This window comes from Trypanosoma cruzi, genomic scaffold (genome assembly GCF_000209065.1).
Source record: "Trypanosoma cruzi strain CL Brener 1047053516981 genomic scaffold, whole genome shotgun sequence".
Taxonomy (NCBI): domain Eukaryota; phylum Euglenozoa; class Kinetoplastea; order Trypanosomatida; family Trypanosomatidae; genus Trypanosoma; species Trypanosoma cruzi.
The window spans coordinates 21,568-44,884 of record NW_001849242.1 but is presented as its reverse complement, the minus strand read 5'-3'; the positions used below and the strand labels follow the sequence as shown (position 1 = coordinate 44,884).

The 23,317-nt window shown below is 43.2% G+C and overlaps 13 protein-coding genes across 13 annotated transcripts, besides 27 other annotated features; 8 read left to right on the top strand and 5 right to left on the bottom strand.

Annotated features, from left to right (window-relative positions):
* Positions 1-945: a sequence feature (heterozygous, Esmeraldo-like haplotype).
* Positions 946-1,578: a sequence feature (areas merged during assembly that could not be assigned to a particular haplotype. This can correspond to areas where the two haplotypes were merged or to regions with more than two copies in the genome that were merged during assembly.).
* On the bottom strand, positions 1,008-2,666 carry Tc00.1047053508637.160 (dual specificity protein phosphatase, putative; the record flags this gene model as incomplete). Its single annotated transcript, XM_810151.1, has 1 exon — positions 1,008-2,666. The coding sequence occupies one exon, from the start codon at positions 2,664-2,666 to the stop codon at positions 1,008-1,010; it is 1,659 nt and encodes a 552-aa protein (XP_815244.1).
* Positions 1,579-2,461: a sequence feature (heterozygous, non-Esmeraldo-like haplotype).
* Positions 2,462-6,273: a sequence feature (areas merged during assembly that could not be assigned to a particular haplotype. This can correspond to areas where the two haplotypes were merged or to regions with more than two copies in the genome that were merged during assembly.).
* Positions 2,745-2,786: a microsatellite.
* Positions 2,811-2,840: a microsatellite.
* Positions 3,042-3,069: a sequence feature (AT_rich).
* Positions 3,146-3,182: a microsatellite.
* Positions 3,369-3,425: a sequence feature (A-rich).
* Positions 3,534-3,574: a sequence feature (A-rich).
* Tc00.1047053508637.150 (ribonuclease L inhibitor, putative) lies at positions 3,651-5,594 on the bottom strand (the record flags this gene model as incomplete). The annotated part of the gene is made up of 1 exon (XM_810150.1): positions 3,651-5,594. The coding sequence occupies one exon, from the start codon at positions 5,592-5,594 to the stop codon at positions 3,651-3,653; it is 1,944 nt and encodes a 647-aa protein (XP_815243.1).
* Tc00.1047053508637.140 (hypothetical protein, conserved) lies at positions 6,260-7,513 on the bottom strand (the record flags this gene model as incomplete). Its single annotated transcript, XM_810149.1, has 1 exon — positions 6,260-7,513. One exon carries the CDS (start codon positions 7,511-7,513, stop codon positions 6,260-6,262), a length of 1,254 nt encoding a protein of 417 aa, XP_815242.1.
* Positions 6,274-7,215: a sequence feature (haploid, non-Esmeraldo-like haplotype).
* Positions 7,216-8,403: a sequence feature (heterozygous, non-Esmeraldo-like haplotype).
* Positions 7,782-7,811: a microsatellite.
* Positions 7,834-7,865: a sequence feature (AT_rich).
* On the bottom strand, positions 7,891-8,409 carry Tc00.1047053508637.130 (hypothetical protein, conserved; the record flags this gene model as incomplete). Its single annotated transcript, XM_810148.1, has 1 exon — positions 7,891-8,409. The coding sequence occupies one exon, from the start codon at positions 8,407-8,409 to the stop codon at positions 7,891-7,893; it is 519 nt and encodes a 172-aa protein (XP_815241.1).
* Positions 8,404-9,843: a sequence feature (haploid, non-Esmeraldo-like haplotype).
* Positions 8,661-9,554, bottom strand: Tc00.1047053508637.120 (hypothetical protein, conserved; the record flags this gene model as incomplete). Its single annotated transcript, XM_810147.1, has 1 exon — positions 8,661-9,554. One exon carries the CDS (start codon positions 9,552-9,554, stop codon positions 8,661-8,663), a length of 894 nt encoding a protein of 297 aa, XP_815240.1.
* Positions 9,844-10,951: a sequence feature (areas merged during assembly that could not be assigned to a particular haplotype. This can correspond to areas where the two haplotypes were merged or to regions with more than two copies in the genome that were merged during assembly.).
* Positions 9,906-9,950: a microsatellite.
* Positions 10,102-11,268, top strand: Tc00.1047053508637.114 (histone deacetylase 1, putative; the record flags this gene model as incomplete). Its single annotated transcript, XM_810156.1, has 1 exon — positions 10,102-11,268. The coding sequence occupies one exon, from the start codon at positions 10,102-10,104 to the stop codon at positions 11,266-11,268; it is 1,167 nt and encodes a 388-aa protein (XP_815249.1).
* Positions 10,952-11,575: a sequence feature (haploid, non-Esmeraldo-like haplotype).
* Positions 11,380-11,439: a sequence feature (A-rich).
* Positions 11,496-12,434, top strand: Tc00.1047053508637.110 (nucleotide-binding protein, putative; the record flags this gene model as incomplete). Its single annotated transcript, XM_810146.1, has 1 exon — positions 11,496-12,434. The coding sequence occupies one exon, from the start codon at positions 11,496-11,498 to the stop codon at positions 12,432-12,434; it is 939 nt and encodes a 312-aa protein (XP_815239.1).
* Positions 11,576-11,891: a sequence feature (areas not merged during assembly with more than two copies in the genome that could not be assigned to a particular haplotype).
* Positions 11,892-11,965: a sequence feature (haploid, non-Esmeraldo-like haplotype).
* Positions 11,966-22,662: a sequence feature (heterozygous, non-Esmeraldo-like haplotype).
* Positions 12,669-14,150, top strand: Tc00.1047053508637.100 (hypothetical protein, conserved; the record flags this gene model as incomplete). The annotated part of the gene is made up of 1 exon (XM_810145.1): positions 12,669-14,150. One exon carries the CDS (start codon positions 12,669-12,671, stop codon positions 14,148-14,150), a length of 1,482 nt encoding a protein of 493 aa, XP_815238.1.
* Positions 14,335-16,137, top strand: Tc00.1047053508637.90 (phosphoglucomutase, putative; the record flags this gene model as incomplete). Its single annotated transcript, XM_810144.1, has 1 exon — positions 14,335-16,137. One exon carries the CDS (start codon positions 14,335-14,337, stop codon positions 16,135-16,137), a length of 1,803 nt encoding a protein of 600 aa, XP_815237.1.
* Positions 16,734-18,245, top strand: Tc00.1047053508637.79 (DNA polymerase eta, putative; the record flags this gene model as incomplete). Its single annotated transcript, XM_810155.1, has 1 exon — positions 16,734-18,245. The coding sequence occupies one exon, from the start codon at positions 16,734-16,736 to the stop codon at positions 18,243-18,245; it is 1,512 nt and encodes a 503-aa protein (XP_815248.1).
* Positions 18,434-20,296, top strand: Tc00.1047053508637.70 (RNA helicase, putative; the record flags this gene model as incomplete). Its single annotated transcript, XM_810143.1, has 1 exon — positions 18,434-20,296. One exon carries the CDS (start codon positions 18,434-18,436, stop codon positions 20,294-20,296), a length of 1,863 nt encoding a protein of 620 aa, XP_815236.1.
* Positions 20,465-20,489: a sequence feature (AT_rich).
* Positions 20,528-20,547: a microsatellite.
* Positions 20,735-21,775, top strand: Tc00.1047053508637.69 (hypothetical protein, conserved; the record flags this gene model as incomplete). The annotated part of the gene is made up of 1 exon (XM_810154.1): positions 20,735-21,775. The coding sequence occupies one exon, from the start codon at positions 20,735-20,737 to the stop codon at positions 21,773-21,775; it is 1,041 nt and encodes a 346-aa protein (XP_815247.1).
* Positions 22,080-23,270, top strand: Tc00.1047053508637.66 (hypothetical protein, conserved; the record flags this gene model as incomplete). The annotated part of the gene is made up of 1 exon (XM_810153.1): positions 22,080-23,270. One exon carries the CDS (start codon positions 22,080-22,082, stop codon positions 23,268-23,270), a length of 1,191 nt encoding a protein of 396 aa, XP_815246.1.
* Positions 22,663-22,804: a sequence feature (areas merged during assembly that could not be assigned to a particular haplotype. This can correspond to areas where the two haplotypes were merged or to regions with more than two copies in the genome that were merged during assembly.).
* Positions 22,805-23,317: part of a sequence feature (heterozygous, non-Esmeraldo-like haplotype) that runs on past the window's edge.
* Positions 23,288-23,317: part of a microsatellite that runs on past the window's edge.

Below are 23,317 nucleotides of genomic sequence, written 5' to 3'. Positions count from 1 at the left end.
TGTCTGGAAAAACGGAGAAGAGGAATTAATTATTTCTATCCCCTCATTTGTGACGTTTCTTTTCTTTTCCCCCCTTCCTTTGATCGGGTCTCCCGGTCTATTCCCACAGTTTCCAAGCTGCATGCGTCCTTGTTCTTATCCCCACTTTTGCATTTTTTGTTTTCCATTATTTTTTTTTTTTTTTAGCGGGTTTATTCGTTTCTTGCAAGCAGTTGGCGTACCAGCGTAAAGGCAGAGGAAAGTTGTCCTCCCATCTCGTTTTTCCCACCATTCTCACCAGCCCAAACCTCCACACCCCACATAGTCACAAAAAAAAAAAAAAAAAAGATGGATGGCGAACAAAAATACGCAAATCAGCTGCTGCCTCGTCCTTTTCACTCTCAAACTGCACTCATTTTGGCTCCTTCATTTCGTTCGCTTTTGGGTTTTGTGTTGTTGTTTTTTAGCCCCCACTCTTGTGCCAACGCAGCAATAAGTAAGCCTCTTTATTGTCTCGCCTCACCTGTCTTGACCCCTGCGATTTACCCCCCATCCAACTGTGTGCCGGCATCAACGGCAGTCAATGATGGCTCTGTTACCCACTCCACTCCGCAGAAACACACGCACGCACACACAACTTTGTCGTTTAATTTGGGAAATATATATATATAACCGTAAATCCATTCACAAAGAAAGGGTGAGTAGGTAGCCAAGCATGAGCAAGCAAAGGGAGAAAAAGAAGCATGGCGCATAAGCATAAAAATACATATATAGATATATAAGGAGTAAGAAATTTAAAAAAACTGACGGTTAAGGCATATAATTGGTCTTCAGAGGTATTTACAATTTCTTTGTTTTTCCTTCTTTGGTTTTCCATTCATTCTTCGCCTTCCTTCTTTTTATTTGGGAGGCTTTCGTCCCATTATAATACAAGTATAGATTATCTCTTAAATTCAAATTTCGATGCGGAAAGCAATAAAACAAAATGAAATTGGATTCAAACAAGCAAGAGATAAAACCTAATACATCTAAGAACGTCTAACAGAGGATATAACCAAGGGAGATTGGCGACGAAGTATCCCACTCCCTCCTGTTTTTGCGGCATTACTTCCTCCGTTTGCATTGCGGCTGTCGGAATTCTCCAATCTAACTCCACTAGGCGAGGCAACTCGCACTACGGCTGAATTTGGTCGACCTGCAGGGGAACCGCGGCGGGAGCCCTGTGGACTGTTGCGGAGTGAAGACCGCTGCACCACAGATGGCGATTCTCGCGACTTATTGCTGTCCCATGCAGAAGCCACCCCATTCCCTGGCTGCGATCGATGCGGAGTGATATTTTTGTAGCTCGAGAGACGAGCTGAGGCTGCAGGTGACGCGGAAGTGAGGCTTCCTCCAAGTGCATTTGGACTAGAGGTACGTGTTACAAAGGTGCGAGGTGCCCTTGAGGCTACCAGGTTAGATGTAGCTCGCATTCTAGAATTGGCCTCCGATGCACTTGCAGAGGAGGGACGTTGGGAGAGACGAGAAGGTTTCTTATCATGCGTGGACGCAGGCAGTGGAGAGCCTTTACGGTATTTATGACTGGAGGTAAGTGCTGCAAATGGTGATCGGCCCGGAGCGTGAACTGTGTTTGGCGGTGCAATGTGGCGGGAGTCCATTCCCCCATACATCCCTCCTTCCAATGTGGAGTGTCCACTTGCCGTACGCGCCGCTGCTGATGAACTGGTCCCATCCAGCATGGAGGCACTGCGTCCTATTTTTGACTCCGAGCGAACAATCAGCTCCTGTCGCCCACGCGGGTTGGTGCGTGGATCAGACTCTGCACGGCGGCTGCACGGAGTAATGCAGCGACTCATGATACTACTGCAACGGTGCCAACTGCGTAGTGACACGGAACCGTGATACCCAAGAAAGTGATTGCTTGAGTCAAGCTGTTGCAACGACTGTACATTCACAACTGGTGTTCCAGATTCTGAGTCCACATGTGTTCCTTGCTTTGTATCAATAAACACAATGCGTTTGCTCTTTCTAGCCGGTGTTTTTTTACGCAATTCAATCGGGTTTCCTAATTCCACTTTACTCGTACACAACCTGTACAATCCATTATGGCCCTGAACTTCAAATGTCAGTCCATTAAGCAATGTGTTGCGGAGCATCCATTGATCATTATCTAAACCAAACTCTGAGTCGTCTACATCGGGGTCAAAAACATCACGATCTACAGAATTGCGCTTGGCAAACATACGAAGCTGCCGCAAGAAATGTGGCTTGATACACATGTCCTTATGTGCCATCTCAAGAAACGAAAGGGCATTGTCAAGCTTCCAGCCATATTTCACAATGAAGTATGCCGCTATCAGCGCTGGACTACGTGACAAACCAAAGTGACTGTGCACCAAAACGCAGTCGCCTGCGTCAAGAGCCTCATCTATAAAACGTACTGTTTTTTCAATATTCTCATCGGCGCTATCAAACATCACGGCGGTACAAATTGAGCCCGTCGTGTCTCTCCATGGGAATGTGAGATATTTCACCCCATCATTCACAAAAAGGTCGGGTAACTCACCACCGGCACAATTGATGATGTGAGTGATTTTGTTCATTGCAATAAAATCGCGGTCCTGCGAAGCAGTTAAATTTCCGGCAAAAATCCCATCCTTCACACGAACAGCAATTAATTCCTGCATGACAAACCAAAACACCCTACAAAATCACAACTGCACCCCACCCTGCAAAATAGGGATGACAACGAGAAATACACAAGGAAAACAAAAAAACAAGAAGAAAAAAAAAAAAAAAAAAACAAAGGAGTTTACTCTTCCTCCTCTATGTTTTTTCTTTTTTTCTTTTTTTTTTTTCTTAAATAGAATTAGCCGAAAATTGTAGTTTCTATTGTGTATTTATTTTTCTGTGCTTTTTTTCTTCACCCCCCCCCCCTCCCTTTATATATATATAATTCTACTGCTATTATTCTTCTTGGGTGGCCAGAAGGAGGCCCTTAAAAGTCGCTGCTGTGAATGTAGTAGCGAATGTGATCAATTTCAACTTTTGAGGAGAATATGAAAAAAAAAGAAATTAAAAAAAAAAAATGGGAGATAGAATACAGAGAGAAGTCGTAAACCCCCCCCCCCAAAAAAAAAAAAAAAGATAAAAAGAAGATACAAGGATATATATATATATATATATATATATATATATATATAATTCTTACATAAGAAAATGACATGCAAAAAAGGCTTAATTGGCCGGCGAAATCCATCTATAGCCGTGTGGCACATTATCGTGCAATTATTCTCATTAAGTTAATTTAAGTTTTATGTGTAATAGGAGTAACAGTCCTATTGTAAATAAGACAAATGCCTCGGGATCAGGCGTCACATTTTCCCTGCTGTTTTTGTTTTTGTTGTTTTTCCTGTTCTTTCTTTCTTCCTCATTTCATTTTTTGTAAATGATTCCCTTTTCCTTTTTCTGCTCTTCTCCCGTCTGGCCGCGTGTATGTCTGTGTGCGTACTTGCTTATTTCTTTGTTTTCACAGCATCTGTTTCGTTCCCCAGTTTTTTTGTTTCTCTCTCTTTCATTTTTTTTTTTTTTCCTTCGTCACACTGCTTTTGTCGTCGTTGGTTCATTTCACCCATTTTTTTTTTTCCGCTTCGTCCCGAGAAAAGAAGCGCTCAGTGTTTCCCCTTTTTGGACTTCCTCTTGTGCGCCACTTCTTCCTTCTCTTCATCCCCATCCTCATCCTCATGGTCTTCATTTCCAGTTGCATTTGGTTTTTTATTCGCCACCTCCGTCGTGTCCATCATGTAGAAGTAGTTTCCGCTGCCCTTTTGCTCTCGGTCCTTAACAGAGTCCAGTTTATTAATGCGTGGACGGAAATTTGTGGGGTCACGACGAAATGTGATGTCAAGGCTCTTCAAAAATTTGTTCATGCCTTCCAACAGACCGCAGGGAGTACCGGCCTTGCAGTTCACAGCAGGTGTACCATCATACACAATAACCCGATCCGCCAAATACGTTGCCATAATAAAATCATGCTCTACGATAAAGGCTGTACGTTTTGTGTGCATGATGAACCTCTTGATAACACGGGCTGCTATAATACGCTGATCCGAATCCAGATAGGCACTTGGCTCGTCAATCAAATATATATTTGCCGGCGTTCCCAAAGCAATACACAAACCAACCCTTTGAAGCTGACCTCCAGAGAGGTTTTGTACCTCCTGATCCAAAAGTTCTTCAATAGTCAAGGGCTTCAGTACATCTGTCTGGAATTGAGGATGACTGAAGGCATCGTAAATCTTCGTCTGAAGAAGATCCTTCACGGTTCCTTGAAACTTGGGAGCAATCTTTTGGGGCTTATAACTGATTGAAAGTTGTGGCACCTCTGCACCGTTATCTGGTTTTTGATGACCAGCCAACATGCGAATAAATGTGGTTTTACCACAGCCATTCTCTCCAAGTAACACAATAATCTCGGAATCAGAGAAATTTCCGGGTTCTACGGTCAAGTTAAAAGATCCCAATTTTTTGGTCATGTAAGGATAACTGTTCTGAGCGGTGCGTTTAGTGACCTCGTCAAAATCATCAACAATACGAAAGGTGAGACCCTCTTCGCGAAAGCGTAAATTTTCCGTTGGAACAAATCCATCCAAAAAAACGTTGATGCCTTCCCGAACACCGTAGGGCATTGTCACAACGCCATAAATGCCAGGAACGCCATATAGCACACATACAAAATCAGACATATAATCCAAGGCAGAGAGATCATGTTCCACAACTATCACATAGTTATCTTCCTTTAATAAGGATCTTATCACTTGAGCAGCAGTCAGTCGCTGACGTACATCCAAATAACTAGAAGGTTCATCAAACATGTAAACCGCAGCATTTTGAACACATAAAGCAGCAATTGTAAAACGCTGTAGCTCTCCTCCGGAAAGTTTATCAAGTTCACGGTCTTTAACATTTTTCAAATCAAGAACATTCATAAAGTGCTCCACCATGCCGCGTTGATCTGATCTCGCGAGGAGTTCTCCTACCACTCCTTTTGTACCTTTGGGAATCTGATCCACATACTGTGGTTTTAAAAGAACACGCAATTTGTCTTCCAACATATGCTGAAAATATGCTTGATGCTCCGATCCACGGAAGTATCGAAGTATTTCTTCCCAATTCGGCTCATTACGATAGCGACCAAGATTAGGCTTAACCTTCCCTTTTAGAATAGACAACGCCGTAGACTTACCCGTTCCGTTTGCTCCCACAAGTCCCAAGACCTGCCCTGGGCGAGGGAGAGGCAAGCGATGAAGCTTAAAACTATTAGGACCATATCGATGAACAGTGTCCTTTTCAAGATTTGATGGCAAGTTAATAATTTGAATAGCACCATAAGGGCATTTCTTTACACACAATCCACAACCGATGCATAATTCTTCAGAAATCTTGGAAATCACAGATTTCTTCTGTACCTCGATACAAAGCTTCCCTTGTAGGTTAACTGGACAACATTTGCTGCACTCGAGACTGCATTTCGAAGGCTTGCATCTGTCAGCATTAACAACAGCAATACGGGTCAGTTTTGACCTCTCCTCTTCCTGTCGGTTTTTGGGAGGCATTCTAATGCTTAAAAAAAAACGCCTAAATAAGGCCTTCTCCCTTTTTATTCCTGCAAGAATTAAAAGCACAACAATAGGAAATGATAGTTTGTTCCAATGCGAACAGTATTCCTCAATCCAAAGGAAGATTATCCAACAGCTATACAACAGTATATATATATATAATTAATCGAAAGGTGGTTTGCGATAACTGGAGTGGCCATAAACGAAAAAAGTGACAGTCCTTAAGAGAACACCCGCACCAGAGAAAATCTCCCCTGTGCCGAAAGGAATAGGGGATTTTTTGTGTAATAACAGAATAAGAGAAACCGTTGCCCTCCAACACGGTATCTGCAGAAACACAAATCAAAGAAAATACATATTAACGTTAAAATTAGTCACTTAATTGTCCATTCTCGTCCAGAAGCAGATTCCTTCCAAAGCTTTCAACACCAAAAAGTCCACGCACTAATTGAAAAAAACAAAAGGGCTATTTCCCAAAACACTTTTTTACATTACCCATTCCTGTTCCCTTATTTAATCAAATGGCGCCTGCGCCTTTGCAAAAATTAGAAATAGATGTTTCAGATTTTTTTTTACTTCATTTCAGCTACCCCTTTACACAGGTTTTTTTCCCCTACATGATTTATTATTTGCAATTTTTTCATAAAATGTTTGTTACCGTTTCAACTTCCCGTTTTGTGTCTTTGCGTGGGAACGATTTCCTCCCCTTCCCTCTCCTGGGTGTTATCCTCAGTAAATAAGCATATTTCATTTTCATCATCCTTATCAGTATCGCTGCCCATCATGGGGGATAATGATAACGGCAATTCATTCCGACGAGGTGGGCGATTAAGCACATGCCATACAACAAAAATAATGGTTGACATGAGTAAAAGCAAGAAACAGCCAAGTGTGTAATACCAAACGGTCTTGGCGCCATATACGTTCCATGAAGGGATAATCAATAATATAAATGTGTTGATTGGTTGTGTCATCTGACTTGCCACTGCTGCTACAACAGGAGAATATCCATTCATGTACGCAAAAACAATATGACGGATCCAAAAACCCAAAATATATACAGTCATATAAATGGCATTATTGGGGCATCCAGCAACGCAGTTCAAACTGGAAATAAGCATATCCCAAGATTCTTGTAAAGAATCACACTTTCCAAAAAATGGAGAAGCATCAATTGGAAAGTATGTCAAGGTAAAAAAAAAAACCAAAAATGTCTCACATGTCAACATGATTATTTTGCTCGTAAACGGTGAGCAAGATCCTCGAAATTCGTTCAAAAAACGACCTTGAAGAACATTATAAAGAGGATATAAGAAAGTCCCTATAAGAAATATTACTATCCAAGGAGGGCTGAAATACTTTTTTTTATTTTGGCTTTGAGTCTGTGGCATCACTGCAAGAGTCACCCCACAAGCTGTAAAGGCAACAACTAACAGCAATATGGGGGAAAACTTTGGCTGACTTTCCGGATACAAAATCCACGCGAGTATATAAGTCCAAATGGGTCCTGTCGATATAAGCGCGGATTGAAGTATAACCGGAACATGTACTGCGGAGTACAGGCATAAAAGCCCAGTCAATGAATCAAATAGACCAATCAAAAGCAAAAGAATAAAGCCCTTACGAGAGCACCAAAAGAAAAAATTCTCATTGCGTCCACTTTTCCAGCTAATTATACGAAGAACTATCGTAGAAACCACAAACAGAAAAAGCCATCCCGTTGATGGAAGGAAAATGGTGGCATAACTGCGTTTAATTCCTTTTTTAAAAGACCAAAGCCAGAAATTCATGCCAAAAAACATCATAATCGAAGAAACATAAAGTAAAAATACAAGAACCGTTGCAATTAGCATCTCCTTTTTCGTCATCGACACATGTGCAAATCTTTCCCTAAGAAATTTAGTCGCAGCGTCCATTGTTTTTGATTATTATTATTTTTTTGACTTTCCAAGAATTATTCACGATTTCTGTGGAACAAACCTGCCGTAAAGAATTTAAAAAATTTAAAAAGAGAAAAGAAAGAATCAAACACGATGTGAGATACATCCTTCCCCCACCTCTTTTATCTCGAGAAAGTGCACGCGCAAGGGAAAAAAAGAGCAAAAGGAGTGCCCTCAAATAATCATCTCAAAACCTCGCCTCAAAATAAAGCACGATTCTAAATTCCAAATAACATATTACATTTAATAAAAAAATAATAATAATAATAATAATGCAAAAACGAAGTTCAAAATGGTATATATGTATATAAATAAAAATATATATATAGCAAGCAATCTCGGATACATTCACCTCAAACGGCAAAACAAAATAGATTGGATACGCCACGTACAAAAATTATAGACAAAAATTTTACATAGTTCACTTTTCCTTTGTGTGCACAACCAAAGTATCGAATTTGTAATAGAAGCTCCCTTCCCTCAAATGAAGAAATGGGATTTCCCTCCTCCAACATTATTTGCATAAATCGATTAATCTCAATAAATCCCGTGCGCTCTGGGTCAAATGCCGCAAAAACTTCTTTTAACTGTTCGAGTTCATACTTTCCATTACAAGGCATTCTTGCTGAAATGTTAAAGAAAATCAAAAAAAACTGTGCAAAGGTTATCTCTTCTACATTATGGAGATTTGCGTCTAAAATAACAGAAAGATATATGTCCTCGGTAAGACCCGGTAATATTTCAAGCAAAAACTCTTTGACTCTAGACATTTCAAGAACACCCTCTCCGGCGCAATCAATCTGGCAAAAAATTTCGTAAAGTTCAGCAGCCTGATCATGTGTAACAGGCTTCGCCTTTTGTCCACATTTCATTCTTTTTTTATTAGTATTTCTTTTTAAACCTAATAAATATCGAATCTTCCTACACCACACTAAGCCCACCTCAAAAGCAAAAAAGGGAAAAATCATAAGCAACTGCAAAAAAAAATGCACCACAAGAGGTCCAGTCAAAGATAGAAATTAAAAATTTATTAATTCCAATACAAGAAACATTCAACAAAAAAGGTCCAACTGAACACAAATTTCAAAAAGCGAGAAAAAACTCAAAAATAGCCAGAAACCATCTACTGAAAGGGAACCGAACCGTGGCTCTCGCTGGGAGGAGATTCAATTGCGCCCTGTATGTTCATTGGTTCATCCCCATGCAACTGCAAAGGTTGGAGAGGTGGCTGTGGTGGTGCGTACCCAGGAAGCATTGAATACCTTCCTGGAGACTGAGCGCCAGCCAAAGCTCCCACATCCGTCAAAAAATCATCGATTCTTTGTGCCGAGTTGGTATTGCGCTTTTTAAGAGCATTTTGGAACCCACGAGCCAAGTTCATGAGTGCCCAAGAATCACCACTGGAAATAATAGTAACCAGAGAGTTGACGGCTGCTTCATAGCTGAAAACGATGCCTTGGCCATATTCGGGGTGTTGAACCCGCAACCACTGGAAAAAATCCGTGAACGGATACGCTTGACGAACGCTGTGATACGCTTGCTGGATTTGTTCACGGTTATTGGGGTCAAATTGAAGAGAAAAAAGCAAAAATTTGGCCTGTGTTTCTGGATTTGCAGTCCATAAGGGCACGCTTGCACCATCCAAGGAAGTGCCTGAAAGACGCTGCAACAACATTTTAGATGACACATAAAATAGTGCTAATCCCGTAAAAAGCATAAACCAGTCCACACCCTGCCTACCACTTGAGGCATTTTGTCCAAAGAAGCGGTCCTGACTTACCGCACGATAAGCCTGCGACGCAGCAGAGCGCGTCGCACCCTCTTTTTCTGCGAAATGCCCATAGCGAATATTGACTAATTCCGGGAAATTCGTACCACGATATCTCGCAAGAACTTTTTCTCTTAGTGTCCTTTCCTTTTCTCGCTCTGCTGACTCCTCGATTGATAGTGAACGCCTAGTGTTTAAAAAAACATGGAATCCAATGGCGCATGAAGAATATGCCCTTAGACGAAACATTGCTTCTATTTATTCAAATAAGAAAATTGCACAATAAAGGGAAAAAAGCAAAAAATCACATTGCGAAAGTAAAACCCCTAGAAGAGGATAACGGAGCAGAGGTCGGCTCGGCCCCGGCTACCTGCCACGGCCCGCGCCCGGGAAAAGGCGGTCCGCAAAGAAAGACGAACACGCAGCGAGCGGCGAACGCGGCCGCAGCAAAAAGAAAGCAAAAAAAGGAAAGCCTGACGGAAGGAACTTCCCCGGAAAAGAGGCCTCCCAGGGGTGAGTCGGGGTTCTTCTCTTCTCCCGGCCGCCCGGGTTTCTGTTTTCCCCTGGATGCTCCGGGGCCCGTCTTCACCACTACCGCTCTTATTATTATTATTATTATTATTATTATTATTATTATTATTATTAGCGTTGGTCTCTTACCGTGATTGCCCGGATCTCGTCCTTTTGTTTTTCTCGTTGTTCCCTTTTAGCATTATTTGTTTTTTTATGTTTTATTGCACTCTTTTCTTTCCGAATTTCCTTGTGAAGGACTTTTTTTTCCTTATTGCTTTACCAGATGGCAGTCGCAGATATTGATCGTCCTGTGGCATTAATTGACACATCCTGCTATTCTGCAGATTGTAGTCTTTCTGCCCTGGTACCGCAACATGCAATGAAGCCATATCGTTTATTAGTTACAATGGAGCTTATTAAAAGTTTGGGACTAGATCGCCATTGTCGAACAGTCGTACCACCCCTTATTGGAATTGAACAGTTACAGACTTATCATGCAGAAGATTACATTTCGAACCTTGGTCTCCATAGCAGTCAAAGTTGGTTATGGAATACAGAAATTTCAAAGGTGACTTTTTCGGGGGATTGTCCTCCAGTAGAAGGGATAATGGAACATTCGCTTTCTACTGTAAGCGGTTCACTTATGGCAGCCATACTCTTGAACAGTGGAAAGGCTGATACTGTTATTCATTGGGGTGGTGGAATGCATCATGCAAAATGTGGGGAATGCTCTGGATTTTGTTATGTAAACGACATAGTTATTGCCATTATTGAACTACTGAAATGTTACAAAAGAGTCTTGTATGTGGACCTTGATATGCATCATGGAGATGGTGTTGATGAAGCTTTTTGTCAAAGCAATAGAGTGTTTACACTATCTCTTCATAAATTTGGCGAATCATTTTTTCCCGGTACGGGGCACCCACGTGACGTAGGATTTGGAAATGGACGTCATTGCACCATGAATTTGGCTTTGTGGGATGGTATAGATGATTTTTTCTACACAACAATTTTTGAACATGCACTTTCCTCAATTGTGAAGCGATACATACCTGATGTTGTGGTTTTACAATGTGGTGCAGATTCTTTGGCTGGAGATCGTCTTGGACACTTTAACTTATCGTCATGGGGACATGGAAAATGTGTTGAGGAAGTCAAAAAGATTGGTTTGCCAATGCTGGTGTTGGGAGGAGGAGGTTATACCTTAAGAAACGTTGCAAAGCTTTGGGCTTACGAAACAAGCATTCTCTGTGGTAAGAAATTGCCTTTGAATACAGTTGTTCCTGTCCAAAGAATGCCCCTGAGTGGCTGGTTATTTGAAGGTTCGACTCAGTTGTTAGTTGCACAAGATGAAGAAAACAAGCCACTTCCCGGAGTCAATGTCCAGCGAGCCTTTAGGATGGTCATTGAGCAAATTGATAAGCAATGTCCTAATATCAGCTTTCCCTAATTATATAAGGCTTATCTCTTGATATCATGTTTGAATATCACAAATAATATATGGACCGCATGCATCTTTTCATTTGTGCAACACGTGTGAGGAAAATCTCGTGTGCGAATCTTTTTATTTTTTGTTGTTGTTGTTATTGTTTTTTGTTTGTTTGTTCTTGTTTTTTTTTTTTTTGCCTATATGTGGCTTGTGTGGGTAAGAGTTGGAAAAAAGATCAGAAGAAATTGATGCAGACTCCAAACTCTGAGTGTGTCGGTCCTGAAAGTCCAGAGGCCGGAATTGCTTCATCCTGCCAAGGATGTCCCAACGCTTCCATATGTGCTTCTATGCCAAAAGGACCGGATCCGGATATTGAATTGATCAGACAGCGCCTATCAGGTGTCAAACGAACTGTCATGGTTATCAGTGGAAAGGGGGGAGTTGGAAAAAGTACTCTCACCAAAGAACTTGCGTTTGCTTTGGGCCAAATGGGACTAAATGTTGCCTTGGTGGACTTGGATATATGTGGTCCCTCTCTTCCACGTCTGATGGGCGTCCGAGGAGAAGATGCACATCAAAGCGCCGCAGGTATCGAGCCCGTTCTGGTTGACGAGACGGTTTCCATGATTTCTATGCATTACTTGTTAGGGGACAAAAATGAGGCCGTTCTTTTTCGAGGCCCCCGAAAAAATGGTGTCATTAAGATGTTTTTGAAGGATGTGATTTGGGGTGATGTCGACATCATGCTTATTGATACCCCTCCTGGAACATCGGATGAGCATATTACAGTTGCATCAATTTTGCAACAATGTGGTGGAGTAACCGGTGCCATTCTAATTACAACTCCCCAGTTGGTTGCAGAAGCAGACGTAAAGCGAGAAGTGAACTTTTCTCATAAAGCAAAACTTCATTTGCTTGGAATTGTAGAAAATATGAGCGGCTTCATATGCCCTAACTGTAAAGAAAGCTCTGTCATTTTCCCGCGTGCGAATTCTCAGGGAGCAGGGAAGCGCTTGAGTGATGAATTTGGGGTTCCCTTTTGGGGAGAAGTTCCTCTGGATCCTGTCTTAATGAAGGCATGTGAAGAGGGTGTCTCATTGACAGATATAGTTGACGGTAAAAGTCCAACTATTGAAATACTACAGTCGGTTGCCGCAAAGCTTGTCGCATCTCTGGAAATGGAATAAGCTACAAGGTATCTCTTACTGTTTGCTATATTTCTTTATTTCTAAATTGGTGGTGATACCAACCAAAGGGACAGAGAATTTGGTGGGGGAAAGGGAATCAATTTAAACGGAGTGGATTATAATTTTTATGATATCTGGATCTTCTGACACATTCTTTTATTTTATTTTTATGTACTTATTTTATTGTTGTCGTTGTTGTTGTTTTTACCTGTATTAAAAAACGCTCAGAAACCAATGTCAATAGTGGCTTCATTTGTTTCCGAATGTGTTCGAAATGGTCGTTGGATTCGAGGACTTTTGGCGCTTCATGGGAGTCTTCACTCAGATGAAGTAGATGTTTCCAAGGCAAGAATTCAATTGGCGACCACAATAATTAATAAAGATTGGTGCACTGCATTAGCTTTGGTGAGAACGAAAGATACTTTCTATTTAGATGAACTATCTAAATTCATCTATGAATGTTCTAGGAGTGCTTATTTTCCTTCAGAAGTCTTTGTTAACGTTGTTGAAACATTTCTCCAGAGTGTAAGAGGGAGGAATGAGAGCCAGAATCGGATTTTTGTTTCGGCCATTAAGTGGACAACATGGAATCAGGCTCTGCAGTTTCTCACCATGTTGGAATCCCCAGATGGAAAAAGCATAAAAGAAATATCTGAGTGGCTTAGGATTAGTCGCGTGTTTGGGAGCAATGAAAAGAGGTATATCATAAACACCGTACTTATGCAATTAAACTCCTCTGACCTAGACCACCTGAAGGTGGCAACTCAAGCTAATCAAAGAACAAAAAGGGCGTTACCGGTTTTTTCAGCAACAGGTCGACAAGAAAATTCTGGATTGGTTAAAGCCTTAAACTCTTTAAAGACAAATGATTTCCTCAGCATGACATCGGTAGCAGGGGTTGCAAATGCGACGATGCGTGGGGAAAATGTTTCGTGGAAACTGGCTCTTTCTCTTGTTTTGAAACATCGAGTTGTGGAGGATTTGAATGAAATGTTTGCCAGGCTAATCGGGGTCTGTTGTCCCCAAAACTGGCGCGTTGCTCTTGATCATTTCCATTTGGAAGGAAAATTTGCCTTGTGGCTTGCCTCATGCCAGAGTTGGAGAGCCGGTTTAATAGTATCACAATCGAATTTGATACCCGTTTCTGAGGCGTACGATATTCTCAGTCGATGCGCCACACCAAATACAGAATCAAGAAAACTCATCACTCTTTCTGGAGCGAGTAAGAGAATTTGTGCTCCCAGCAAAAGGGCAATTGCCTCAATGCTTGCCAGTGGATATCTTCTTGAAGAGCTTCAGTTGAGTGCGTTTTCAAAAGTATGTCAGCGTACGGGAGATTGGGAATCTGCACTCTTTCTTTTCGATCGTGTTGCCACAGATGAGTTTCAGCGACGCGCCATTTTTTCCCTTTTAGAGTCTTGTCCGAATACCACTACGGAGAAAGTACTTGGACTTGTGAATAATCTTCATCCTGCGAGTGCCTCAACAACTTACATGATGATAAAACACTCAAAGAGTTGGACTGAGGCTCTGCATATTTTGCGTTACGTAATGGCACGGGGAACCCGATGTAACCCGCAAATTTTGAGTGCCTTTATGGACGTCGATCCTCCGTTTAATGTTCTCTCTCTGGTGCTTGGAAAAATGAAAAATGCGACAAATAAAGGTATTCTTCGTCGTTTAAAGTCACGGGAAAATGGTGGTTTTTCTCGGTAATAGGTGGCAAAGTGCACACGATGGAATTCTATGAGTTTGAGACGGCAAAAATAGTCTCTATTTCTCATATTTTACACCTAACTGTAACAGAAAGTCAAGGGTGGAATAATTCAAAAAAAAAATCAACAGAGTGTGGCTGTGTCTTTTCAACAGTTTTTTTTTGTTTTTCTTCTTGTTTCATTCAATGAATCTGGGCGAAACCCAGTGTGTAGTGTTTCAAATAATGCTCGCCGTGAAAAAAGTGCCAACAAGGCCCTTTATTGATCAACAACCAGGAACGTCAGGACTTCGCAAGAAGGTGAGGGTGTTCCAGCAAGAAAACTATCTAGCCAACTTTATTCAAAGCACTTTTAATGCCATTGGGAAACAGGGGATGATTCCCGATACCCTTGTCCTTGGTGGTGATGGGCGGTACTTTCTCTCTGAGGCTATTCAGATCATTATCAAATTGGCTGCCGCCAATGGGGTATCAAATGTTTGGGTGGGTAAAGATGGTCTTCTCTCAACCCCTGCCGTGTCAAACATCATCCGTCAACGAAGGGATGGTGATGTCACGGCGAAGGGGGCCTTTATTCTCACAGCAAGTCATAATCCCGGTGGCCCTGAGGAAGATTTTGGTATCAAGTACAATACAGAAAATGGAGGACCTGCGGCTGAGAAAATTACTTCTGCTATTTACGAAGAGACCTTGAAAATTGATCATTTTCTGACCTGCCCAAATATTGGCACAGTGAACGTGTCAGAAATGGGTGACCATTTATTTGAGAGGTTCAGAGTTTCGGTAATCCATAGCACAGAGGATTACGTCCAGAGCATGAAGAAAATCTTTGACTTTCAAAGTATCCGAAATCTGTTAAATAGAACTGATTTTACGATTCGGTTGGATGGCTTAAGTGGTATTGGGGGCCCTTATATGAAGGATATTTTTGTTTCTGCCTTGGGCGTTCCAGAAAGTGCTTTGTGCGGTGCTACGCCATTGCCGGACTTTGGTAAGCAACATCCGGATCCAAACCTCACATATGCGAAGGAGCTTGTGAGAACCATGGGACTTGATTCCACCGGCAGGCCTGTTGCTGACTTTGTTGGCGAGGTGCCGAACTTTGCTGCGGCATTTGATGGGGATGCAGATCGTAATATGATTCTTGGCGAGCGCTTTTTTGTAACACCGTCTGATTCTTTGGCAATTCTTTCAGCAAATGCAAATGTCGTGCCATTTTTTGCTCAACAAGGTGGAATTAAGGCGGTAGCGAGATCTATGCCGACGAGTGGAGCTGTTGACCGTGTTGCAGAAATGCATCACCTTAAAATATTTGAAGTTCCCACAGGTTGGAAGTTTTTTGGGAATCTGATGGACAGCCGGGAGTTATTTGGAGGCGAAGATTACAATCCTCTCATTTGTGGAGAGGAAAGCTTTGGTACTGGTAGCAACCATATTCGTGAGAAGGATGGCGTGTGGGCAGCATTATTTTGGCTATCGGTAATTGCGAGTAAAAATGTGGATCCGTCAAAGCCTCTTGTGGGTGTAAAAGACATTGTTGAAGACCACTGGACGCGCTACGGGCGGAACTACTACTGTCGATACGACTATGAAAATGTGGCAGAGGATTCAGCCAAGGCTGTGATGGAGACTGTACAGAGGCAGCGCCCCCAGGACATTCCCTCCTTGCAGGGAAAACGCTGTGTCAAGGTTGACAACTTTGAGTACCACGACCCTGTAGACGGCTTGGTCTCCAAAAATCAGGGCATTCGTGTGATATTTGAGGATGGTTCTCGATTTGTGATTCGTTTAAGCGGAACTGGATCGTCAGGCGCCACAATTCGACTATACCTGGAGCATTACATGGAGCCCAATGCCGTAGCACGGCATATCCGTGACGGCACGCTGCCTACTCCTCAATCTGCGCTGGCCAATCTCATCGCCGTTGCGTTGAATGTCTCACAGATTTCGGAGCTTACGGGGCGTGACGCCCCCACAGTCATCACTTGAGCGGCAAAAGAAGTGGTAACGAAAAAAGGAAATGAACTGAATTTGTTTATTTTTATTTCTTTCACTCCCCCCTTTTTTTCTTTTTCTGGGAGGTGAACAACATAATATTTTAATGTTTAGAATTTGTTTCTTTTGGTTTTCTTTTTTTTCAAGCTCATGAAGTGTTGCCTGTTATTCATGTATAGAAAACGATAATGCAATTGTAACTTTATGGGAAATAACTCTGCCCGATTCATAAATGTATAACGTTCTTTCATGTTAGTTATCTGTCAGACAATTGAATAACGATGGTTATAAAAAGGACAAAAGAAAAAAAAAAGGAAGGAAAAGAGAATATGTAATTTTTCTTTGTTTATATGTGCGGTTTTATTCCATTCGGGAACAACAACAAGAACAAATAAGAAGCTTTTGTTTTCGTTGATCATTTTTGTACTCATATTTCCTTCTTCCTTTGGTGTTGCTCTCCAATATTTTCCCTTTTGGCCTTTTCTCCGCCTGGAATCAATGTGATGTGCGTCTGCTTATAATGATATACATTTATATATGAGGGTGAGAGTGGTGCAACAGCCATCGACAGTTCTAACCCCCATCTGTCAATGCGATGCATCGTTCACTTGGACATGGATTGCTTCTACGCTCAAGTGGAAGCCGTGCGGCTTGGCATTGACTGTCGTACAGAACCCTACATTCTTTCACAGTGGGGAAATTTAATTGCTGTGAACTACCCGGCACGAAAATGCGGCATCGCTCGCTTCGACACTGTGGAAAAGGCTCGAGAGAAGTGCCCTCATGTCAAGGTTTCTCACGTCGCCACGTACGCAGTGGGAGATACGGAGTACAAGTATCACGAAAATGCTCGAAAAGGAACACATAAAGTTTCCTTGGAACCATATAGGGAAGCTAGCCGCAAGATCTTTAACATCTTGCGCAGTTTTGAGGGCGTGGAAGTGGAAAAGGGCAGCGTCGATGAGGCATATCTAGACGTGACCTTGGCCGCCCAGCGAGAGCTGGCGTCGATCCGGCTGCCCAGCGCACAATGTTCATATCATTTGGAAGATGTCATGCACCCCGAAACTAATGTCATCCCCGACCGGCGAGCAGAGATAGACGCATGGCTTTTTGAAAAGGGAAAAGAATTTAATGAGATCTTTGATACGGCCCTGCATCCACAGGCCACAGTGGAGCATCAACTTCTCCTAGGTGCGGCGTCGCGAGTCGTGTGGAAATTGCGCGAGAAAATATACCAGGAACTTTGCTACGACTGTTCCGCTGGAATTGCACACAATAAAATACTCGCCAAATCCATCTCATCACGCCACAAACCTAATCAGCAAACATTGCTCCTACCGGACCGCGTTGCTTCTGCGGTGTGGGACGCCCCTTACCAAAGCATTCATGGTTTTGGTGGAAAGTTTGGAGAGTCCGTTTGCCGCGCATGTGGCAATGCAGAGTTGTTTCGCGATGCATGGCTGGTTCCACTGGAAAAGTTACAAAGTGTGCTTGGTGTTGACGATGGTACGTATGCCTTTTATAGACTGCGCTGTCATGGTAAAGAGAAAATACAAGAGCAGTCGGTTACAAAGACGTTGATGGCGTCCAAATCCTTTAGCCCTCCCACGTCCTCTTCAGAGGGGTTGCGAAAGTGGATAACAGTTCTTTCTAGTGAACTCTGCGCACGTTACAAGGAGTTTTGTGAAACCAACAACGCAAAGGGACAAAGGCTCAATGTGAAACTTGGAAACCAAGGTCTTCGCCAGCTAGGCGGTGTCTCGAATAATACATTGGCCTTACCGGAGTTGGTGACAACAGAAACTCTGATCGCCGCCGCCATGCAGATTGTTTTGGCAACTTTTGTAAGGCATCCTGGTATAATGATTAACGCAGTGACGCTGACCATTGGCTTTTTTAAAAAGCTGTCTGAAGTGGAAGGCAAAAATCGTGGTCGACAGACGATGCTAACGAACTTTTTTTCCTGCAAGGCTGCTGAGAAACGTGGAAGGGGCGACCTTGACGAATCGAATGTGATAACGCTCTCTTCTTCCTCTTCACCCTCGGAAGGTTCCACGGAAGAAAAAACTTCTTCCACGGAGGTAGTTATCATTGATTGAAGCCGTGTCACCTCACAGGTGTCGCATTGGCCGAATTCATTCATTCTTCTCCTTATATCTTTCTTTAGTGGTAGGACGAGGCGCGTTTGGACGTGCACGCAATCCACCTGTCCCCACATATAACACGTATTCCACCTCTTTTCTCCCCTCTGCATTGATGTGGAAGCGCTTTTCCACGAAGGTTTAGAATGAATCTCTACAACTGGGAGAACGAGTCACATAACCGCCGCAGCAAGATAAAAAAAACGGGGACCGTCGTTTTCCACGCCAATGAATCCGTAGATGCTTCTTTCAGTAACCTGCAGAAGGAGTACCAGATTGGACGAGAAGTTCACCCCTCTTTGGATGGCGATGAAAAGAAAGAGAAAAGGAAGGCGCCATTAATGACCGCGGCAACAGCGAAGGCCTTGGTAAAGAAAATGGGATTTACCAGCCTTTTACCGTGTCAGGCTCAGTGTTATCGCGGCATCTTTAATCGTCGGGACGTCATTCTTCATAGCCGTACCGGAAGTGGCAAAACCTTGGCCTATGCGCTTCCTATCATTGAGCGACACATGATACTGGAGAAACACGCCGATGCAGCTGCGACCGGTCCATTTCTCCTCATCTTTGTCTTCAGTAACGAATTAGCCGTACAGACGAAAGGTGTACTTAAAAATATTTATCCTAAACTTCATATTTGTGTTGCAGGATTTGAGGATCTCGCCTCTCAGAGATGTGACATCGTGATTGGCACAGTGCCTTCCATTGATGGGGCTATCCGTGGCAAGCAAAAGGATGATATTCAGAAAGGTCTTAAGCGAAAGCGTCATAATGAAGGCGAAGTGGAACAAACTGAAAAGGACGATTTCAATGACGACTGTGACGATGATAATGATGTGGAGGAAAACGAGAACGAAGAAGACTGTGGCAATTTAACCGAGGGAATCTTGGAGGCAGGTGCGGTGGATGCCTCTGAAGTCCGTGCGATTGTGATTGACGAAGTAGACCTGACGCTTGGTCCGCGCTTCTCTAACACTGGACGCCGCATGCGAAATCTTCTCAAGTTTATTCGCAAGGCCAACGGTTCCCTGACAGATGGTTTGATGAAGGATTTTCGATCCCACCACTACGTCCTCTGTGGTGCCACCATCCCAAACTGGGTGCTGAAAGCTGGTTTCCTCGGCGTGAAGAAGTACTATTACCAACTTGTGGCAGTCGGTATGGCTAAGCTTCCGGAAAAATTGGAGTGCTTTATGCTGCATTGTCCCTATACCTCTCGAGTAAAAACGGCGGCACGCCTGCTTGCTGTGGAGAGTTTTGGTCGCACCGTGGTGTTTGGCACCAGGCGACAGATTGAGGAGCTGGAAAATGAACTCTCAGCCAAGAAACTGGAGTTGTCATTTTGTTCGCTAAGCCCATCCAAGGATGAGATTGACAGAATTGCGGCACTGGAAGATTTTAATGGAGGCGTCGTCTCTGTCATCCTTTGCACGGATCTTGCCGCCCGTGGCTTGGACTTTGTGGATGTTCACATGGTGTTGATGCTTTCCCTGCCAATGTATAACATGTCCGTAGAGAATTTTGTTCACCGTGCCGGAAGAACAGCGCGCAACTCTCAAAGCGGTAGGTGTCTCCTCTTACAAGAAGAGAGAGAGAAAGATACAATTGAGGCCATTCAGAAAAACGCACATGTTGTGTTCAAGGTATACCTTCCGAGCGGTACAAAAGCGAAAGATGGCGATGCCACGAAATCAACCCGAGGGATGGAGAATTATCTCGCAGTTGCAAAACCAGCAGCGGTCAAGACCAAAACAACAACAAAAGGAAGTGTCACTTTTGCGCTTACGGTGAGGAATCCATTTAAGTACACCAATCCCAATGCCATCGTGCCCTCCGCTATAGATGTGTTGAAGAAAAACCTTGGAGAGCTCTTTGTGAATGCCAACATTATTGAAGACCATCATCGCGAAACCGTAACATTTGAGTACCCTGCTGACGAATCGCACGAAGTTAGGCGGAAGTTGTGGAAGTTTGCATTGAAAGAAATTACCCCAAACCAAGAAACGTAAACGAAAAAAAAAAAAAAAAAGGAAAAGGGGAAAACACGCATGAATCAACAAAAAGAAGGTGGATAGGGGGAAGGAATGCGCTGTTTTAGGCTTCCTTGCTCTTGTCATTTATACACATACATGCGCCAAGAAAATACACATCCGTGGTACGGCGGTGAGGGTGACACGTTTTTAATTTAAAAAAAAAAAAAAAGATAGACAGAGTAAATTTGACCGCATCGGGGAGGAAAGAAATAAAAATAAAAATAAAATGGAAAAGATGAGAAGAGAAATCGACTGACTGATTTTAAAAGAGGTGTGGAAAGTGTTGAGTGGTGGTTTTGTTTCTTATGGCCTTCAAACCTTCATTATTCTCTCCCGTTTGCTTCTTTCTTTTTTGTTGTTGTTTTTTTTTGCCTTTATTAAAGGATTAGCCTTGTGTGGAAAAAAAAAAAATTAATGGTGATGAGGCGGTGCATCGTTGTGAGGTCTATCGCGCAGTTGGCTGTGTTTCTGCGAGACGTCGTACAGCACGCCCCTCCCTCAGGCATTTCTTTGGTTGATGTCGAGTCCGAAATTAAAGAACGCATGCAAGCAATGAAAGCTGGGGCCGACGTGCTGGAGCTTTCTTCATCTTGGAGAGAGGCACTGACCGAAGTGAATGGCACACATTTTATCAGCGGGACAACATTGTACCCCTGTAACTGGGAGGAGAAGATGCAGAACGTTGCAGCTTCTATACCGTATGAGGGGGTAATAGAGAAAGAGCTTATTGGAAGAATTATAGAAGAGGAGTCGCGTTTTTTACCAGCTGTTTCTCTTGGCGAACCTATCTCCAAATGGGTACAGCGTCGATTCTCAAATATTCTCTGGGTCTCTCGCTCAGCAACGAATGGGACTCCCATCTACCGTGCTGTTGGAGAACCATTATCAATGGAGGCAGAGTGCATCGCCAGGGTACTGCAGTTACTGGGTCGCAGGAAACTTCCAGTGTATACTGATGTGAACCTTATTGTCCCGCTTCTCCCTGTCTCCATGAGTCCTAAGAAAGGGAACTGGTTGCGCTTCTTTGAGCGCCAAGCCGTACAGGATCACTTTGATGTGGATGTTGAGGCGTATGTTCGTGTGTCACCTGACTGCTCCCCTTCTACCGTGTTTGTAGACGCCACAAGTGTGGAGGTGGCACGGGTCGATGATATGTTAGCGGCGAAAGGTATTTTGGACTCCCTCTGTGCAATCAAGGTATTTCGTCGACCAAATGACCCCGTATGGTCTACAGATGATGTCATAGTACAAAGCTTTTTGGAGCCGGAGCATGCCATTGGTGCAGCAATAGCCCTTATGGAAAAGAGGAACGATTTGAAGGTGTATATCCTCTGTGGTGATGGAGCGAAGGAACGATATAAAACCGCGCTGGGCGATTTGCTAGGGCAGGAAGAGACGATAATTACGATATGTACGCCAAACAGTAACGAGGAGATATCCGTGAAGAAACGATAAGGACATGAAACAAATGGTGTTTTGAAGGAAAAGCGATGGATGCGGTGAAAAGGAGTAACTCAAGAAAGAAAAAAAAAGGAAATGAGACGATGAATGATGGATGGTAGCTGGCAGTTTTGTGGTTTTGCAACCAAGATTGGTTTCTTTTTTCAGGGGCTGTGGCGTCCCGAATCCCGGCATAATCTCAACCTGGAGCTTTAAACAAGTACAGGAATGACTGCATTGGCAACAAACTTTGAAGAACTCCTTCCTTTTCTTTTTTTTTTAATTCTGCAAGCGTCCATTTTTTTATTTTTCTTGTCTTATGGACGCGTTTCAGGCAAAACTAGACGCCCTTCAGAAACAGTCAAAGGAGCAAATTATGGCGACCATAACAGCGCTGCAGAGTGCGTGTGGCGAGGGTGTGCAACCTGTGAGAATTGCGGTGGCGATTGGTAATCGGCTAACACATGGTCAAATACCCAATTCCTTTCCTGTTATTTGTCTTATCGATGCGATGGCTGCAACGCAGGATGAGGCATGTATTGCGACGGTATTAGAGGAGTTCTGGCGAATTGCACCCTCCTTGTTTGTAAACTATTCCACAGCAGACGAGGCATTACGGGAAAAGGTGCTCCGGGCGGTGAAGCGTTGGGGAGGGAAAAGGCTGTTTCCATCAACTTATGGAGAAAAACTGTTGAGTTGCATTAGCGGAAAGGAGATGAATAAGATGGACTCTGAAAAGGTGCATCATAGCGTTGATAATAATGTTCATACGATATCGCATTCAGGCAACGCGACGAAGGATAAGATGAAGGAAGAATTTTCAAGATCAGAGGTATCTGGTTTCTGTGCAATCCTTCAGAGCTGTGTAAAAATGATTGAAGGCCTTCCACCTCACCGAGCAAGCATGTATCTGGATGTTGTTCGAAAGGAAAAGTTGCTTCATACACCGTCAAAGTCCGCGCTGCTTTTCTTTCAAGGCCTTCACGCTGAGTTAAGCCGTGAGTCCGCGCTGTATAATAGCAATGTCGTGAAGAATGAACACCAGGCCAATTCTGCTTTGAGTGGAAAGTTGGACACCAAAGCCGCTCTTGGAAACCTCCTGGATAAACTTTCTAAAGAACAGACCTCCTCCGTGGATGCGGCAACAGCGGCAGTAGCAGCAGCAGGTGGCCACAAAGATCTCGCATTCAATGTCATACGATACACGTCGCCCATGCAGTCTGACATTTGTCAGCGTCTCTCGGTGGCACAGCGGGCCGGATTTGGTGAATGGCATCGGCGAACAAAAAACGAGTATCATTACCCCAAAAGGGAAAGCAACACACGTAGGGAGTTCCGCGCTCCAGCGGGTTCACAGGCAGGAACACGAGCCTGGTTCCCCACCGAACAGCAGTGGATCAGTGAAAATGACATGGCGGCATTGAAATTGTGGTTACCGAAAGAGACAGTTCAAGAAAGGGATTCCTCCAATGTGTACAATGTGGTGCGAAAACGTGAACGCGATGCTTGATTGTAAGTTGTTTTGGGTCTCTCTCTCTCTCTCTCTCTCTCTCTCTC